Here is a 19,576-nt window from a genome sequence, read left to right on the forward strand (position 1 = left end):
AGATTCATTCATTTATTTATTTATTTATTTATTATTTTTTAAAATTTTTTTAGATTCATTTATTTTTGTTTGCTTTTGCTTTTTAGCTGTTGCTTTTTTTCTGCCATTTTGATTGAATATTCTTTTATAATTGTGTCAAATATTTACATGGTTCCAAAGTCGAATCTACTAAGGGAAGTATATTCAGTTAAGTCTAGCCTCCATTTGTGTCCTCTCCACCCTGTTCCCTCCCTTCCCCTGTGGATAGCTATTTTTGTTTATTTTATTGTTTATCCTTTTGTTTTTTAAATAAAAGCAAACATTTGTTTTATAAAAATAAAATTTTCCCCTCCCCCAAAGGTTCTTAGATAAATAGTAAGTAGCATTCCATATATATACTTTTCTCCACTTTTTTTTTTTACCTCATTTAACATTATAGCCTAGAGATCATTCCATAGCAGTATGTAGAGATATTCCTCTTTTTTTTTTTTTTTTTTATAGCTACATAGTATTCGGTTGGTACATGTACCTTATTGTGTTCAACCAGCTTCCTTCCATGGACATTTCAGTGCTTTAATGAATTGCCTTGTACATATGGGTTTTTTTTCTTCCTATTTTAAGGCTATTACTTGTAATCATTTCTGTTTTCATTTCTCATGGTTACCTCAATATATTTTATTTTCTTAAATTTTTTTTAAAGTTCATTTACTTATTTTTGAGAGAGGGAGAGATAGGGGGAGCAGAGAGGGAGAGAGAGAATTCCAAACAGGCTCTACATTGTTAGTGCAGAGCCTGACGCAGGGCTCGATCTCACAAACTGTGAGATCATGATCTGAGCTGAAATCAAGAGTCTGACACTTAACCGACTGAGCCACCCAGGTGCCCCTACCTCTATATATTTTAATCATATGCTAGTATCACTATATTAGTTTGCTAGGGCCTCCATAACAAAATAACACAGACTGAGTGGCTTAAACAATGCACATTTATTTTTTCACAATTCTGGAGGCTGGACATTCAAGATCAAGGTGTGGGTAGGTTTGGTTTCTTCTGAAGCATTGGGCTCTGCACTGACAGCACAGAGCCTGCTTGGGTTTTTCTCCATCTTTCTGCTCCTTTCTCTCCCTTTCTCTCCCCAAATAAACAAACATTTAAAAAAGCTTTAAAAAATGATATTGCCTTATTTCTATCTGTTAGTTCCCTTAATTCTATTTCTTCAGATATTCTTCTGTTTGTTGAGTGTGATGTCCTTTCATGGGGTTGGTTTCCCTCAAGGGTTTGATGATTCTTGCTCATATTTGATTTGAGATTCCTTGATAGTTTAATAGTCATGCTATTTATTATAACCCTGATCCAGTGACTGATGGAGAAGTAGGACTGGATGTTTTGCTGGAACTCTATTTTTCTCCAGCCTATGTGATTGTACTCACTGTTCCTTCCTGGGGAGGAGAGAAGATATTTCTTGGTGGGGAAGCCAACTGCCTGATACTACTGTTTACATCCAGGATGTTTCCACATTTTGCATTTTTATGCATTTTGGTATGTGGGTTTTTGCTTCATCCCATTTGCTATTTTTCAGAGGTTCCGTATAATTTCAGGTCAACTGAAAATGCCACTTATTTTCCAGGACTCTTATTGAATAAGAAAAAAATATATTTTCTCTTATTTCTAGGGTGTATCCCTAGAGATTATATTTATCATTACAAATATATGATATGACATATGTAATCTAGGGATTTATAGTATATAAAAATTTATACTAAAGTTTATAGTGTACTTATGTCCTATATATAAATATATAGGAAAATGTATAGTATATCTATTATATATATTTTATATACACATACACATCATTTCTAGGGATTTGTGGTAGAAGGGGTAGGGCTGCAGTGTTTGCTCAATCCTCCATCTTGATTCAGTTCTTGTTTGCTTCCATAGCATTTTTCCATATTATACATCAACTATTTAGATGTCTGTTAGTTATGATATTGTGAGCTTCTTTAGTGTGCCTGGCTTGTAAAGGATACTTAATAAACATTGTTGGATTAGTAAAAATTTTATTAGAGATATAATTAAGAACTGGAACTGAGATGTGTTGACTTACATTCTAATGCTTATCATATAACTTTCTTCAAGTATGTGAAACATTAATTTTTCAGAAATGTCTGCTCCTAAGTTATCCCAATGTTTTCTTTTAATATTTCTTAGAAGATGTGTTTTCAAATTATTAATTTTTTATTATTGCTTTTCTTGAGACCATTTCTATTAAATTATGGAGTTCAAAGCAGAACATAGAACTATAATAAATGCTGTTACTTTATTTTTGTGGATTACACTACTGAATATGGACAGACGATTAAATATTTTATCTACTACCTTCCTCAACCAGTTTGGAGAAGTTGCGAATTTTAAAAATTATTTTCTTACTTCTCTCTTCCAGATGAATATGAAAACAGGAAAAGGGTGGGTGGATGTTGGAAATGCTATGATGGCTGATGGATTTTTTCAAGCTGCCATGGTTGTAAGTTACTGATTTTTAGCTGTGGCCATTATTAGTAACAGTTGTGGTTATTCTTGTCATGACATTGTATTGTGATTTTATTTTTCAGGGTCTAGAGCAGTTATATTGCAAATTAATGCAGAGAGCCTCCACTGAGGCCTACATAACTTTGCAGAAGAGTGCTATGGAGAGGGACCTTTTCAAAGTGGTTTCTTACCAAGCAGAGGCGGTAAGTATCATAGTCACTACAGTCTTATAGTGGCGCATTTTGTATATATAAATGCAAAAGTGATGAGATATAACTTATTAGAAGAAAGTCAGGTGTCATTGGATTTTTATATAGGATATTATATTTGACCTTTTATTTTATCTCTGTTTTATATCTGAAGGTAACATTATTAATGGTGATTGGTATCTGTGTGGGGGTGGTTGAAGTTAGAAAGGCTGATATATAACTAAACATCGTTTTCAATCATTGCATGTAATATCCATCATTTATTTATGGCAGTAGCCTGTACTTGAAATACCTGTCTGTTTGTGACTCTCTGTTACCTTCACAGTCTGCCTAAAAATTAATTGCCTGAAAAGAGTCTTCTCATTTGCAATTGTTCTGGGTTGTTTGCTGATGTTTTCTGAAAGTCTGCTGTTATCAGTGTTTAAAGTTGTATATTACCTCTGTTTGGCTTGTGGATTTCCTCCTTTGTCACCATGCAGTTAGGTATGCATTTTTAGTTGACAAAATGTAAGCCATGATGAGTTTGCTGTCTGTAATTATGTAATTCTAGAAATGAAAGAGACTTTAAAAATCATCTAGTATAATCCACTTATTTTTATTTTTTTAACATCTTTATTGAGATATAATTCATATACTACAAAATTCACACATTTAAAATGTACAATTCAGTGATTAAGTATATTCATAGAATTATGCAACCTTTACCACAATCAAGCCAGCAGAGGGAAGGAAATAATAAAGATTAGAGCAGAAGTTGGGGCGCCTGTTTGTAGCAACATGGATGGAACTGGAGAGTGTTATGCTAAGTGAAATAAGCCATACAGAGAAAGACAGATACCATATGTTTTCACTCTTTTTTTTTTTTTTAATTTTTTTTTTAACGTTTATTTATTTTTGAGACAGAGAGAGACAGAGCATGAATGGGGGAGGGTCAGAGAGAGGGAGACACAGAATCTGAAACAGGCTCCGGGCTCTGAGCTGTCAGCACAGGGGCCCGATGTGGGGCTCGAACTCACGGACCACGAGATCGTGACCTGAGCCGAAGTCGGCGCTCAACCGACTGAGCCATCCAGGCGCCCCATATGTTTTCACTCTTATGTGGATCCTGAGAAACTTAACAGAAACCCATGGGGGAGGGGAAGGAAAAAAAAAAAGGAGATTAGAGTGGGAGAGAGCCAAAGTATAAGAGACTCTTAAAAACTGAGAACAAACTGAGGGTTGATGAGGGGTGGGAGGGAGGGGAGGGTGGGTGATGGGTATTGAAGAGGGCACCTTTTGGGATGAGCACTGGGTGTTATAGGGAAACCAATTTGACAATAAACTTCATATATTGAAAAAAAAAAAAAAGAAAGAAATTGGGGCGCCTGGGTGGCTCAGTCTTGTTAAGCATCTGACTTCGGCTGAGGTCATGATCTCACGATTAGTGGGTTTGAGCCCCTGTCCGGCTCTGTGCTGATAGCTCCGATAGCCCAGATTCTGTGTCTCCCTCTTTCTCTGCCCTTCCCCTGCTCATACTCTGTCTATCTTCCTCAAAATAAACATTTAAAATTTTTTAAAAAAAGATTAGAGCAGAAATGAATGATTTAGAAACTAAAACAAATAGAACTGATCAATGAAACCAGGAGCTGATTCTTTGAAAAAAATTAATAAAATTGATAAACCTCTAGCCAGACTTATCAAAAAGAAAAGGACCCAGGGGTGTCTGGGTGGCTCAGTCGGTTAAGTATCCTTCGGTGCAGATCATGATCTCTCAGTGAGTTTGAGCCCTGCCTTGGGCTCTGTGCTGGTTTTGTGGAGCCTGCTTGGGATTCTCTCTCTCTCCCTCTCTCTCTGCCCCTTCCCCACTTGTGCTCTCTCTCTCAAAATAAATAAACAAAAAATGATAAAAAAAATAATTTTTAAAAATAATAAAAATGGCCCAAATAAAACCACGAAAGAAAACCAACACCACAAAAATACAATTATGAGAGAATATTATGAAAAACTATGTGCCAACAAATTGGACAATCTGGAAGAAATGGATATATTGCTAGAAACATATAAGCTACCAAAACCAAAACAGGAAAAATAGAAAAATTGAACACACCGATAACCAGCAAAGAAATTGAATCAGTAGTCAAAAACCTCCCAACAAACGAAAGTCCAGGGCCAGATGGCTTCACAGGGGAATTCTACCAAATATTTAAAGAAGAGTTAATAGGGATGCCTGGCTGGTTCAGTCAGTGAAACATGCGAATCTTGATCTCAGGGTTGTAAGCTCAAGCCCCATGTTGGGAGGAAAGATTACTTAAAAGTAAAATTTTTTTAATGTGAAAAGTAAGAGGATTTTATTAACTTTTGTATGTTCTTGGGGAAAACCATTCACATGTAAAAGTTTAACATTTGTTATAAGATATATTCAACTTTATTTTACACAAAGTTTTTCATTTGGATTGGACATAATTTTTCATTTCAACAGGACTTTGCCATGATTATAGTGAGAAGCTCTTGAGATAATTGCATCATCATAGGGGTCAAGATAAACTGGTAGGGATTTTAGTCATATCTGTTATTCAATTACTGTGGTATAATGGAATATATGCTATAAAGTAGATACAGAAGAAGCTATCCATAAAAAAGGTGTAAAACACAGGTAAAGAAAATATGCAAATTATAGTATTGCATATGTATTTTAATTAATGGAACTAACATTTTTAACTCACATGTTCTTTTATGTGATATAAATGTAACAAGGGAGGATGCTTTTAAATTCCTTTTTTTCTTTATAAATTTTTTATTTAAATTCTAGTTAGTTAACATATAGTGTAATATTGTTTACAGGTATAGAATTTAGTAGTAGTGATTCATCGCTTATATGTAACACCCAATGCTCAACACAATAAGTGTCCTCCTTAATACCCATCACACATTTAGCCCATACCCCACATACTACCTTCCATCAATCCTCAGTTTGTTTTCTATCATAAAGAGTCTTTTATGGTTTGTTTCCCTCTCTTTTTTTCCCCTTTTCATATGTTCATCTGTTTTGTTTCTTAAATTCCACATATGAGTGAAATCATCCAGTTGTCCCAGCCCCATTTGTTGAAAAGACTATTCTTTCCCTATTGAATGATCTTGGCACCCTTGTCAAAAATCAATTGATCATAAATCTGAGGGTTTATTTCTGGACTCTTGATTACTTTTCATTGATCTATATGTCTGTTTTGCTTCTGTTCCCTTCCCCCCTTTACTAGGGTAAGACCACTTGTAGACTCTGGCAGGGTCACATGGATATAGGAAACATGAGTTTATCCATAAAAACTGATGGAGGGTACCCTGACAATGCAAAGCAAGTGGAAAGCCCAGTTTCTCTATTATACCAAGGGCTGTGGTCTACTGTCTCTCTCTACTAGTTAAAAAAGTAGTAATGGGGTGCCTGGATGTCTCAGTCAGTTGAGTGTCTGACTCTTGATTTTGACTCAGTTCGTGATCCCAGCATTGTGGGATTAAGCCCTGTGTTGGGCTCCAGCTGGACATGGAACCTGCTTGAGATTGTCTCTCTTGGGCACCTGGGTGGCTCAGTCATTAAGCATCTGACTTTGTGAGTTCGAGTCCCACATCGGGTGAGCTCGAGCCCTGCTTCAGGTGAGCACAAGCCCCACTTTGGGTGAGCATGAGCCCTGCTTCGAGTGAGCTGAATTAGCTACTTCTGTTTTCACATATCACTGTTTTTACTGGAAAGAGTGACTGATAGATAAATTGTGTTCATTCAGATTTGGGTATTTGGTATAAATTTTCATTAAAAATTTTTTTTAATGTTTATTTTTGAGAGAGAAAGAGATAGAGTGTGAGCGGGGCAGGGGCAGAGAGAAAGGGAGATAGAATCCAGAGCAGGCTCCAGGCTCTGAGCAAGTTGTCAGCACAGAGCCTGACACAGGGCTCGAACTCACAAACCACGAGATCATGATCTGAGCCGAAGTCAGACGCTTAACCAACTGAGCCACCCAGGCGCTCCAGCATGTATTTTCATTAAAATGAATAAAGTGAGAATGTGACTTCAAGGAAAGCAACCGACAGTACTTGTTGATGGGGATAAAATTTAAGCTTTTAAGTAAAAGTTAGAATTTTGGAAAACTTCTATCTCCATCATGAATTTGACAGCTTCCAGATACTTAAACTTTTCTGATGAAATTGATGATATTAACTAATGTGATTAAAAAATTTTTTTCTTAAAAGACCTTTCTTTTTAAAAAATTTTTTAATTTATTTTGAGAGAGAGAGTGAGCAGTGGAGGGGCAGAGAGAGAGGGAGAGAGAGAATCCCAAGCAGCCTCCATGCTGTCAGCACAGAGCCTGATTGTGGGGCTTGAACTCACCAACTGTGAGATCATGACCTCAGCTGAAATCAAGAGTCAGATGCTTAAACTGACTGAACCACCCAGGCGCCCCTAAATTTTTTTTTTACTTTGAAATAATTTTAGATTCACAGGAAGTTGCAAAAATAGTAAGGAGAATTCTGGTGTACCTTTCACCCAGTTTTCCTCAGTGGTAATGTCTTATGTAAATATAGTGCATTATAAAACCAGGAAATTGGCATTATTACAATCCATAGGCCATATTCATATTTCACCAGTGTTACATGATAAACTTCTATGTGTGTCTGTAGTTCTATACAGTTTTATCACATGGATAGATTCATATAACCACCAACAGCACAATCAAGATCTAGCACAATTCCATCACCACAAAGATCCCTTGTGTTTCCTCTTTGTAGTTATACCATGTCCATTCCCCCATTCCCAAATCCCATCAAATAATATTCTCTCTCCCAGTAGCTAATTCTCTGTATTAATATCATAGAATATTAATATTCTAAAATTTTGTCAGTTGGGATTATATAAATAGAATCATATAGTATGTAACCTTTTGATATTGCTCTTTTAAAAGTTAGCATGATTTATTTGACATCCATCCAAGTTTTGTGTATCAATAGTTTGTTCTTTAGGGGTACTTGAGTGGCTCAGTTGGTTAAGTGTCCAACATCAGCTCAGGTCATGATCTTGTGGCTCATGAGTTCAAGCCCCACATTGGGCTCTGTGCTGACAGCTCAAAGCCTGGAACCTGCTTGGAATTGTCTTCCTCTCTCTATGCCCCTCCCCTATTCACACTCTGTCTCTCTCTCTCCCTCAAAAATAAATAAACATTAAAAAAGTTTTGTTCTTTATTTGTAAGTAGTATTCTACGGTATGGATGTACCACAGTTTGTCTAGCCATTCAGTATGGAAGGCATTTGGGTTTCTCCAGTTTTTGGCTATTATAAATAAAGTCGGTCAGAACATTTGTGTAGAGGTTTGTATGTGGATGTAAATTTTCAATTCTATGGGATGAATGCCCAGCATTGCAATTGCTCGGTTGAATTGTTAGTGTATGTTTATTAGTTTGTTTTTTAAGAAAGGACCAAACTATTTTCTAGCATGGCTGTGCCATTTAATTTAATTTAATTTAATTTAATTTAATTTAATTTAATTTATTTTTTTAATGTTTGTTTATTTTTGAGAGAGAGAGAGAGAGAGAGCACGAAAGTGGGGGAGAGGGGCAGCAAGAAAGGAAGACAGAGGATCTGAAGCAGGCTGCATGCTCTAAGCTGTCAGCAGAGTCCGACGCAGGACTCAATGAACCGCAAGATTCTGACCTGAGTAGAGGTCGGTCGCTCAACTGACTGAGCCACTCAGGTGCCCTGAATCGCTGTGCCATTTTAAACCCATGAGCAATATATGGAAGATCCCATTTTCTGCATGCTTGCCAGCATTTGGTATTGTGACTAATTATATTACTTATTCCATTAGATGTCTAGTGATATTTCATCATGGTTTAATTTGTAGTTCCCTAATGAATAATGTTGAATATTTTTTCATGTACCTATTTGCTATCTGTATATTCTCTTAAGTGAAATGTAGGTTCATGCTTCTTATCCATTTTCTAATTGGATTATTTGATTTTTTTATTGTTGAATTTTGAGAATTATATATTCTACATTTGAGTCCTTTGTTGTATATGTATTTATAAATATTTTCTAGTCTGCAGCTTGTCTTTTCATCCTTTTAATAGGGTTGCAGAGCAAAAGTATTTAATTTTGATAAAGTTTAGTTGATTTTTTACAATGGATTGTGCTTCTGGTATTCTGTCTCAAAAGCCTTCACCAAGCTCTAGATCTGAAAGATTTTCTCCTCTGTTTTTTTCTAAAAGTCTATAGCTTTGGGGCACCTGGGTGACTCAGTTGGTTAAGTGTCTGACTCTTGGTTTTGGCTTAGGTCATGATCTCACGGTTTGTGGGTTCCAGCCTCACGTCAGGCTCTGTGTTGCCAGTGCAGATCCTGCTTGGGATTTTCTCTCTTTCTCTCCCTCTCTGTCTGCCCCTCCCATGCTCTCTCTCTCTCTCTCTCTCTCTCAATAAATAAACTTTAAAAAAATAGAAAAACTACCTTAAAAAAAGTTCTATAGCTTTACCTTTTCCATTTAAATCTATGATTGATTTTGAGTTACTTTTTTTTTTATAAGGAGTGAGGCTTAGATTAACTCTTTTTGTTGTCGTTGTTTATGGATATCTAATTGCTCCAGCACCATTAGTTGAAAAGACTATCCTTCCACTACTGAATTTCTTTGCACATTTGTTAAATATCAATTCACCACACTTATTTATCTGGGTGTATCTATTTCTGGGATCTCTTTTAAATCTATGGATCTATTCTTTCAATACCAAATAGTTTTGATTGTTGTGGCTATCAAGTTTTAAAGTTTAGTACGGAGATTCTTTCAATTTTATTGTTTATCAGAATTGTTTAATTCTAGTCTAATTCCTTTGCCTTTACACATAAATTTTATTTTTTTATTATTTTTTGTATTCATCATTTTTTTATTTATAATAGGCCAAAAATGTAAGCATTTTACAAAGTCAAATTACTATCACAGGTAATTATAGCACATCTATATTTGAAGGATATTTCAGCCATTAAAATATCTGTACAAAGTTTTTTTTAAATTTAATTTAATTTTTTAAAAATTTATATCCAAATTAGTTAGCATATAGTGCAACAATGATTTTAGGAGTATATTCCTTAGTGGCCCTTACCCATTTATCCCATCCCCACTCCCACAACCCCTCCAGTAACCCTCAGTTTGTTCTCCATATTATGAGACTCTTCTGTTTTGTTCCCCTCCCTGTTTTTATATTATTTTTGTTTCCCTTGCCTTATGTTCATCTGTTTTGTCTCTTAAAGTCCTCATATAAGTGAAGTCATATGATTTTTGTCTTTCTCTGACTGACTAATTTCACTTAGCGTAATACCCTCCAGTTCCATCCATGTAGTTGCAAATGGCAAGATTTCATTCTTTTTGATTGCTGAGTAATACTCCATTGTATATATATATACCACATCTTCCTTATCCATTCATCCATCGATGGACATTTGGGCTCTTTCCATACTTTGGCTATTGTTGATAGTGCTGCTACAAACATGGGGGTGCATGTGTCCCTTCGAAACAGCATACCTATATCCCTTGGATAAATGCCTAGTAGTGCCATTGCTGGGTAGTAGGGTAGTTCTATTTTTACTTTTTTGAGGAACCTCCATACTGTTTTCCAGAGTGGCTGCACCAGCTTGCATTCCCACCACCAATGCAAAAGAGATGCTCTTTCTCTGCATCCTTGCCAACATCTGTTGTTGCCTGAGTTGTTAATGTTAGCCATTCTGACAGGTGTAAGGTGGTATCTCATTGTGGTTTTGATTTGTATTTCCCTGATGATGAGTGATGTCGAGCATTTTTTCATGTGTCAGTTGGCCATCTGGATGTCTTCTTTTGAGAAGTGTCGATTCATGTCTTTTGCCCATTTCTTGACTGGATTATTTGTTTTTTGGGTGTTGAGTTTGATAAGTTCTTTGTAGATTTTGGATACTAACCCTTTATTTAATATGTCATTTGCAAATACCTTCTCCCATTCTGTGTGTTGCCTTTTAGTTTTTCTGATTGCTTCCTTTGCTGTGCAGAAGCTTTTTATTTTGGGAGGTCCCAGTAGTTCATTTTTGCTTTTGTTCCCCTTGCCTCTGGAGACGTTTTCAGTAAGAAGTTGCTGTGGCCAAGATCAAAGAGGTTTTTTGCCTACACATGAATTTTAGAATATTATCTACATTCACAAAAATATTGTCTACATTTACCAAAAAATCTTTTTCTGGAATTATGATGGGAGTTGTGTGAAGTCTGTATATCAATTTGGGGAGAATTTACATCTATTAATTTTTTGTTTTTGTTGCTTGAGCCTTAGTTTTCATATTTAAGAAATCATCACCTAACATGAGGTCATGAAGATTTAACGCTCCTGTATTTTAATCTAAGAATTTTATAGTTTTTAGCTTTTATATTTGAATCCATCATCCATTTTTAGTCAGTTTTTCATATGGTGTGAGGTAGGTATCCTACTTCATTCTTTAACATTGGGTATCCAGTGCCAGCATCACTGTTTTTAAAAGACAATTTTTCCTAATTGAATTGTCTTTGCACTCTTATAAAAAGTCATTTGATCTTAAATGTAAGGATTTATATCTGGACTCTGTTTTATTCCATTGATTTATACGTCCCTTGTCACTACCAGTCTCGATTACTGTAGCCTTGTGGTAAGTTTTGAAATTGGGAAGTATGAGCCCTGCAACTTTGCTCTTCATTTTATTTTTTAATTTTTAATTATTATTTAATGTTTATTTATTTATTTTGAGAGAACACATGTGCATGTGAACCAGGGAGAGGCAGAGAGGGAGGGAGAGAGAGATATTCACAGCAGTTCAGACTGTGAGGTTATTAGGAGCCTATTTTAGGACAAAAAGCTCCTATTTAACATTTAAAAATCCCTCTAGGGATGCTTATCTGCCCAACTCTTTTTTTTTTATTTAAAAAATTTTTTTAATGTTTATTTATTTTTGAGAGACAGAGCACAAGTGGGGAAGGAGCAGAGAGAGAGGGAGACACAGAATCTGAAGCAGGCTCCAGGCTCCAAGCTGTCAGCACAGAGCCCAACGCAGGGCTCAAACTTACGGACTGGACCGTGAGATCAGTACCTGAGCCAAAGTTGGCACTTAACTGACTGAGCCACCCAGGCGCCCCTACCCAACTCTTGATTTCATGGACTGAGGTCATGATCCCAGGGTCGTGGGATTGAGCCCTGCATTAGGCTTGTACTAAGCGTAGAGCCTGCTTGGGATTCTCTCTCCCTCTCTCTGTCTCCCTCTCTGTCTTTCTCTCTCTTCCTCTGCCTCTCTCCCTTGCTCATGCTCATGCATGTGCATTCTCTCTCTAAAATAATAAATAAGTAAATAAATAAAAAAAAATCCCTCTAATGTGGAGATAAATGCAAGAGCTATTCAAGCTGGGTAAACATCTATTAGACATGGCATTATATCATAATATAATAACATAAGATTGTACACCAGTTTTGCCATTTCCAGAACAAAGTAAATGACTCCCATTCACTGTCAACTCGTGTTACCCAGGATTATTTTTATTTTTCTGTATTTAGAGCTGGCTATTGTGTGTAGTTAGACCAACCAGTGTTGCTAAAAAGACTAGGAAACAAATTAAGACTTTTTAACTCCAGTTACAAATATGTTAAATTGACTTATAGACAAATAGCTTGTCATTTTATTTTAACCAATTATTGATATTTTTCCACTTTCCTAGGCAATTGCTTTAGGGGATTTTCAAAGAGCATCTTCATGTTCACTGCGCTGTAAGGATATGTTGATAAGGCTCCCCAAAATGGTGAGTGAAATCTGCATTTATTCTCCAAGAGTTTGAACATGAGCTACATCAAGTTCTAGGAAGAATCATTACTACTTCATGCAACCTTTTAGAGATTGTATTTGAGTCCATTCCACTTACTTAGCTGATCTTTGAAATATTTTCTTTGTTCTTTAGTAGAAAGGGGGTTTAAAAAAGCAAAAGGTTATTTCTTAAAATTTCTTTGCTTTCCTTTTTTGTCAAACCATTTTGATAATATTTCCTTCATATTTCAAGCTCTGTGATGAAAAAAATGAAAAAAAAAAGAGGTTTTTTTTTTCCCTGCTGGCAAGGTTGACAACAGTTAGTCATATCACTGCCACAGTGTTTTTCTATCTTGGGTTGCGGAAGTGTGAGAAATTTGATAGGGTAAATAAAGCCTACTTCCCAGACCAGTTCTCATCACAGTTCCAGGGTTGAAAAAAATCCAGGGTTGATAAGTTTTAATTTTTCAACTTCATCTCCTATTCTTATCCTGTTCTTTTTCTTTTCTCACTGACTATGTCTACTTCATTCTCTACTATCACAGAGGGAATTGATAACAAAGATATATTTGGATATTAGGGTGAATGTTCCTACTTGTGAGATTGGTGTTACTTTCCCCCAAATACTCTGTTATAATATAGAACTTAATTTAGTAAATATTTACATATTGCCAGTTATATGATTGTGTTATCCCCTGTGCACCTCTCTCTCTCTTTCTCCTCTTTCTCTCTCTGTCTCTTCTTTTTGTCCATGACCAGGGCTCCATCCCCTCTGCAACATCTGCAGCTGTTCATCCCCCAAACCATGTCTCTGCACCTCCTACCTTCCACAATGTGGCCTCTTCTCTTCCTGTAGTTGTGCAGTTTGTTCTGTCAGTCCTCAGATTGATTTATTGGGTATTCATAATGATTTTATACTTATCTAGCTGTGTTCAAGGGATGAGGCAAGCCTAGGGTCCTCCTACCTCTCTGCCATCTTAGCTCCTTATTAGCTTTAATATTATACATAAACTCTGTTACTGTACATCTGTGTTCACAAATGACATATATTTTGTGCCCAATAACATAGATTTATACTTATTTTTAAATATATTTTCCCTTTATATCATACAGAAAAAAAGATTTATAAATTGAAACTACAATAATACTTTTATATTTACCGAGTTACTTTTATCAGTTTAAAATATTTTTATTTTAAAGTATATTTATTTATTTATTTTGAGAGAGAGAGAGAGAGAGAGAGAGAGAGAGAGAGAGAGAATAACAGTGCGAGTGGGATAGGGGCAGAGAGACAGAGAATCCCAAGCAGGCTCTGCAGAGCCTGATGCGGGGCTTGAACTCACCAGTCGTGGGATAATGACCTGAGCCAAAATCAAGAGTCAGACGCTTAACTGACTGAGCCATCCAGGTGCCCCAAACCTAGTATGGTCTTCTCTAATTTTTTTTAATGTTTATTTATTTTTGAGAGAGAGAGAGAGAGAGAGAGAGAGACAGTGGGTGAGCAGGGGAGGGCCAGAGAGAGAGGGAGACACAGAATCTGAAGCAGGCTCCAGGCTGTCAGCTGTCAGCACAGAGCCTGACATGGGGCTCAAACCCACGAACTGTGAGATCATGACCTGAGCTGAAGTCTGATGCTTTACCGACTGAGCCACCCAGGCACCCCTAACCTAGTATAGTCTTAATAGGACAGGTCCTACTTTGTTCTTTTTCACCATTGTAGCTTTTCTAAGACTTGAGACTTCCATATTCATTTTAGAGACAGTTTGTTAAGTTTGGTGAAAAACTATTGGGATGTTGATTGAAATAGTTGATTAAATTAATTTGGAGAGCATCACTATCTATATAATATTGAGTTTTCCTATCCTTGACTGATAAATCCTAACTTATATAATTTTCTTTAATGTTTCTCAACATAGTTTTGTAATTTTCTGCATAAAGATATTTCATATTCATTTGCTATCATAAGTGATATCTTAAATATTATATTCTTAAATTGATTGATGTATAAGAATGTATAAGAATGAAGCTGCTTTTAAATGTTTGATATCCAGCAACTTTTCTGAACTCTAATTAATTAAAAACTTTTTTTTGTAAAATCTCTTGGATTGTTTGCATTTTAATGTTTTTACCATCTCTTTCTTTTGGCTCTGGCTCTGTTGCTATCTATTTCACATTATAATTTGCTTTAAGACAGAGACCTTTCTTTAATATGCTTTGGAGAGTAAATGGACGCTGAATAGTATATTGAAGATATGAAAGGAGACTCTTAGGTAGTGTTTAGGAAAAGAAAGTTTTTGGTATCTTGCAAAGTGTTAGAGGTGATAAAGGGAAAAGCACATGCAGAGAGAGAGGAAAGGGCTGAATTAGAAGATCTAGTATATATAATACAAGAGTAATTATGCCTTTGTCAGATTGGGGCTACTAGTAAATGACCTTTAATTCTAGAGTTCAGAGTTTGTATTTTATGTGGAAGGTGGTTGATAGAATTATATTGTTAGGACACTAACAGTTTTAATTTTTTGAAGCTTATTTATTTATTTTGAGAGAGAGAGAGAGAGAGAGAGAGAGAGAGAGAGAACGAGTGGGGAAGAGAGGCAGAGGAGAGAAGAGAATCCCAAGTAGGCTGCATGCTCATGGAACCTTACATGCGACTCAATCCCACAACCCTGGGATCATAACCTGAGCTGAAATCAAGAGTCTGATCTTCAACTGACTGAGCCACCTAGGCATCCCAGGACACTAACAATTTTAAAGGTCAATGAAATTATGTAGTGTGTTTTTGATGGGCTTAAGGTTTAGACGGGACTTGAAAATCTAGAGCAGAAAATCTTATGAGAGGAAATGATCAGATACAGGTTAGAGAAGAGCTAACATAAAGTTATTCGCTTAAAAGGAATTAATGAACTAAATAAACCAATCCTCTTTTTCTGAGACATCCTTCCTGTATGCCAAAACTGGGTTAGGAATTACTGTAAAGTGTTAACATGAAGGCAGAAGGTGACTCTGTATTGGTTCAGCAGAGAAATTAAGTGTTTGGAAAATTGTGTCTTAGGGTACAAGAGAAGTAACTAATGACCTATTGTTGGTTATTATTGAGCTATCAGAGGATTAAAGAAAGCTGAGTCAGGGAGGGATTGGAAGGTAAATGTCTTAAAGCCATTAAGGAAGAAAGCCAGGCAATTATCATTCAATTATTGCTACACCGTTATAATTGAACAAAATTAAAAAATACATGATCTATAAACGTATAAAACATAACAGAATCACAAAGAAAATAGCTTGGAACTTGGGACTGGAAAAATAATAGGAAGTTTGTTTTTTTCTGAGTTAAAATCCTAATATATAAAGTAATATGTAGAAGATTAACTTATCTGGTTAATTAAAAATACAAAACCTCTGATTGAACTGAAAAGTTAGTGATCAAATTCATTTGTAGCAGCAATATCTAATAGAGTTTTAAAAATCATCCATATAATCTCATGTTGGCATTGTAAAGTAGATATTCAGTTGGAGCTATCATTTCTGGGCTGGTAGATATAACAGTGGCTGGAGGTTCTAGAGATCCCATGGGTCCTGAATCTTGCATAAGTCCCTTTCTGTATGACCAATATACAACACACTTACAGATCTCTGCCTTCTTTGTATTTTTTTTTTTTTGCCATGTGTATTGCTTGCAAAATGAAAGGTTAATACTCCATAGAAGGCTGGGAACATATATTTTTTATTTTTATTTTTTTCAATATATGAAATTTATTGTCAAATTGGTTTCCATACAACACCCAGTGCTCATCCCAAAAGGTGCCCTCCTCAATACCCATCACCCACCCTCCCCTCCCTTCCACCCCCCATCAACCCTCAGTTTGTTCTCAGTTTTTAAGAGTCTCTTATGCTTTGGCTCTCTCCCACTCTAACCTCTTTTTTTTTTTCTCCTTCCCCTCCCCCATGGGTTTCTGTTAAGTTTCTCAGGATCCACATAAGAGTGAAAACATATGGTATCTGTCTTTCTCAGTATGGCTTATTTCACTTAGCATCACACTCTCCAGTTCCATCCACGTTGCTACAAAGGGCCATATTTCATTCTTTCTCATTGCCACGTAGTACTCCATTGTGTATATAAACCACAATTTCTTTATCCATTCATCAGTTGACGGACATTTAGACCCTTTCCATAATTTGGCTATTGTTGAGAGTGCTGCTATAAACATTGGGTTACAAGTGCCCCTATGCATCAGCACTCCTGTATCCCTTGGGTAAATTCCTAGCAGTGCTACTGCTGGGTCAGAGGGTAGGTCTATTTTTAATATTTAATATTTAATTAATATTAATATTTAATATTTAATAAAGCCACTGTTTTCCTGAGTGGCTGCACCAGTTTGCATTCCCACCAACAGTGCAAGAGTGTTTCTGTTTCTCCACATCCTCTCCAGCATCTATAGTCTCCTGATTTGTTCATTTTGGCCACTCTGACTGGCGTGAGGTGATATCTGAGTGTGGTTTTGATTTGTATTTCGCTGATGAGGAGCGACGTTGAGCATCTTTTCATGTGCCTGTTGGCCATGGATGTCTTCTTTAGAGACGTGTCTATTCATGTTTTCTGCCCATTTCTTCACTGGATTATTTGTTTTTCGGGTGTGGAGTTTGGTGAGCTCTTTATAGATTTTGGATACTAGCCCTTTGTCCGATATGTCATTTGCAAATATCTTTCCCCATTCCATTTGTTGCCTTTTAGTTTTGTTGGTTGTTTCCTTTGCTGTGCTGAAGCTTTTTATCTTCATAAGGTCCCAGTAATTCATTTTTGCTTTTAATTCCCTTGCCTTTGGGAAGGCATGAGTCAAGTAAGAAATTGCTATGACTGAGGTCAGAGAGGTCTTTTCCTGCTTTCTCCTCTAGGGTTTTGATGGTTTCTTGTCTCACATTCAGGTCCTTTATCCATTTTGAGTTTCTTTTTGTGAATGGTGTGAGAAAGTGGTCTAGTTTCATCCTTCTGCATGTTGCTGTCCAGTTCTCCCAGCACCATTTGTTAAAGAGACTGTCTTTTTTCCATTGGATGTCCTTTCCCGCTTGTCATAGATTAGTTGGACATATGTTTGTGGGTCTAGTTCTGGGGTTTCTATTCTATTCCATTGGTCTATGTGTCTGTTCTTGTGCCAATACTATGCTGTCTTGATGATGACAGCTTTGTAGTAGAGGCTAAAGTCTGGGATTGTGATGCCTCCTGCTTTGGTCTTCTTCTTCAAAATTACTTTGGCTATTCAGGGCCTTTTGTGGTTCCATATGAGTTTTAGGATTGCTTGTTCTAGCTTTGAGAAGAATGCTGATGCAATTTTGATTGGGATTGCATTCAATGTGTACATAGCTTTGGGTAGTATTGACATTTTGACAATATTTATTCTTCCAATCCATGAGCACGGAATGTTTTTCCACTTCTTTATATCTTCTTCAATTTCCTTCATAAGCTTTCTATAGTTTTCAGCATACAGATCTTTTACATCTTTGGTTAGATTTATCCCTAGGTATTTTATGCTTCTTGGTGCAATTGTGAATGGGATCAGTTTCTTTATTTGTCTTTCTGTTGCTTCATTATTAGTGTATAAGAATGCAACTGATTTCTGTACATTGATTTTGTATCCTGCAACTTTGCTAAATTCATGTATCAGTTCTAGCAGACTTTTGGTGGAGTCTATCGGATTTTCCATGTATAATATCATGTCATCTGCAAAGAGCGAAAGCTAGACTTCATCTTTGCCAATTTGATGCCTTTGATTTCCTTTTGTTGTCTGATTGCTCATGCTAGGACTTCCAACACTATGTTAAACAACAGCAATGAGAGTGGACATCCCTGTCGTGTTCCTGATCTCAGGGAAAAAGCTCTCAGTTTTTCCCCATTGAGGATGATGTTACCTGTGGGCTTTTCATAAATGGCTTTTATGATGTTTAAGTATGTTCCTTCTTTCCCGACTTTCTCGAGGATTTTTATTAGGAAAGGATGCTGAATGTTGTTAAATGCCTTTTCGGCACTGATTGACAGGATCATATGGTTCTTATCTTTTCTTTTATTAATGTGATGTATCACGTTGATTGATTTGCAAATGTTGAACCAGCCCCGCATCCCAGGAATGAATCCCACTTGATCATGGTGAATAATTCTTTTTATATGCTGTTGAATTCGATTTGCTAGTATCTTATTGAGAATTTTTGCATCCATATTCATCAGGGATATTGGCTTGTAGTTCTCTTTTTTTACTGGGTCTCTGTCTGGTTTAGGAATCAAAATAATACTGGCTTCATACAATGAGTCTGGAAGTTTTCTTTCCCTTTCTATTTTTTGGAATAGCTTGAGAAGGATAGGTATTATCTCTGCTTTAAACATCTGGTAGAACTCCCCTGGGAAGCCATCTGTTCCTGGACTCTTATTTGTTGGGAGATTTTTGATGACTGATTCAATTTCTTCGCTGGTTATGGGTCTGTTCAAGCTTTCTATTTCCTCCTGATTGAGTTTTGGAAGTGTGTGGGTGTTTAGGAATTTGTCCATTTCTTCCAGGTTGTCCAGTTTGTTGGCGTATAATTTTTCATAGTATTCCCTGATAATTGCTTGTACCTCTGAAGGATTGGTTGTAATAATTCCATTTTCATTCATGATTTTATCTATTTGGGTCATCTCCCTTTTCTTTTTGTTCTCAAAAAGAGAAGAGGTTTATCAATTTTGTTTATTTTTTCAAAAAACCAACTCTTAGTTTCATTGATCTGCTCAACAGTTTTTTTAGATTCTATATTGTTTATTTCTGCTCTGATCTTTATTATTTCTCTTCTGCTGGGTTTCGGCTGCCTTTGCTGTTCTGCTTCTATTTCCTTTAGGTGTGCTGTTAGATTTTGTATTTGGGATTTTTCTTGTTTCTTGAGATAGGCCTAGATTGCAATGTATTTTCCTCTCAGGACTGCCTTCGCTGCATCCCAAAGCGTTTGGATTGTTGTATTTTCATTTTCGTTTGTTTCCATATATTTTTTAATTTCTTCTCTAATTGCCTGGTTGACCCAGTCATTCTTTAGTAAGGTGTTCTTTAACCTCCATGCTTTT

General features: G+C 36.2%; 1 protein-coding gene across 2 annotated transcripts in view; it reads left to right on the top strand.

Annotated features, from left to right (window-relative positions):
• Window positions 1–19,576, top strand: part of TEX11 (testis expressed 11) — a 246,857-nt gene that overhangs the window by 28,524 nt on the left and 198,757 nt on the right. For both annotated transcript variants that reach the window (XM_019428651.2, XM_019428652.2), the window contains exons 6-8: window positions 2,420–2,500; window positions 2,589–2,708; window positions 12,419–12,499. In XM_019428651.2, coding sequence (XP_019284196.1) covers window positions 2,420–2,500; window positions 2,589–2,708; window positions 12,419–12,499 — 282 coding nt within the window. The remainder of the gene's footprint in view (window positions 1–2,419; window positions 2,501–2,588; window positions 2,709–12,418; window positions 12,500–19,576) is intronic.

Source organism: Panthera pardus, unplaced genomic scaffold, assembly GCF_024362965.1.
Source record: "Panthera pardus isolate Hobbes unplaced genomic scaffold, ASM2436296v1 HiC_scaffold_27, whole genome shotgun sequence".
Taxonomy (NCBI): Eukaryota; Metazoa; Chordata; class Mammalia; order Carnivora; family Felidae; genus Panthera; species Panthera pardus.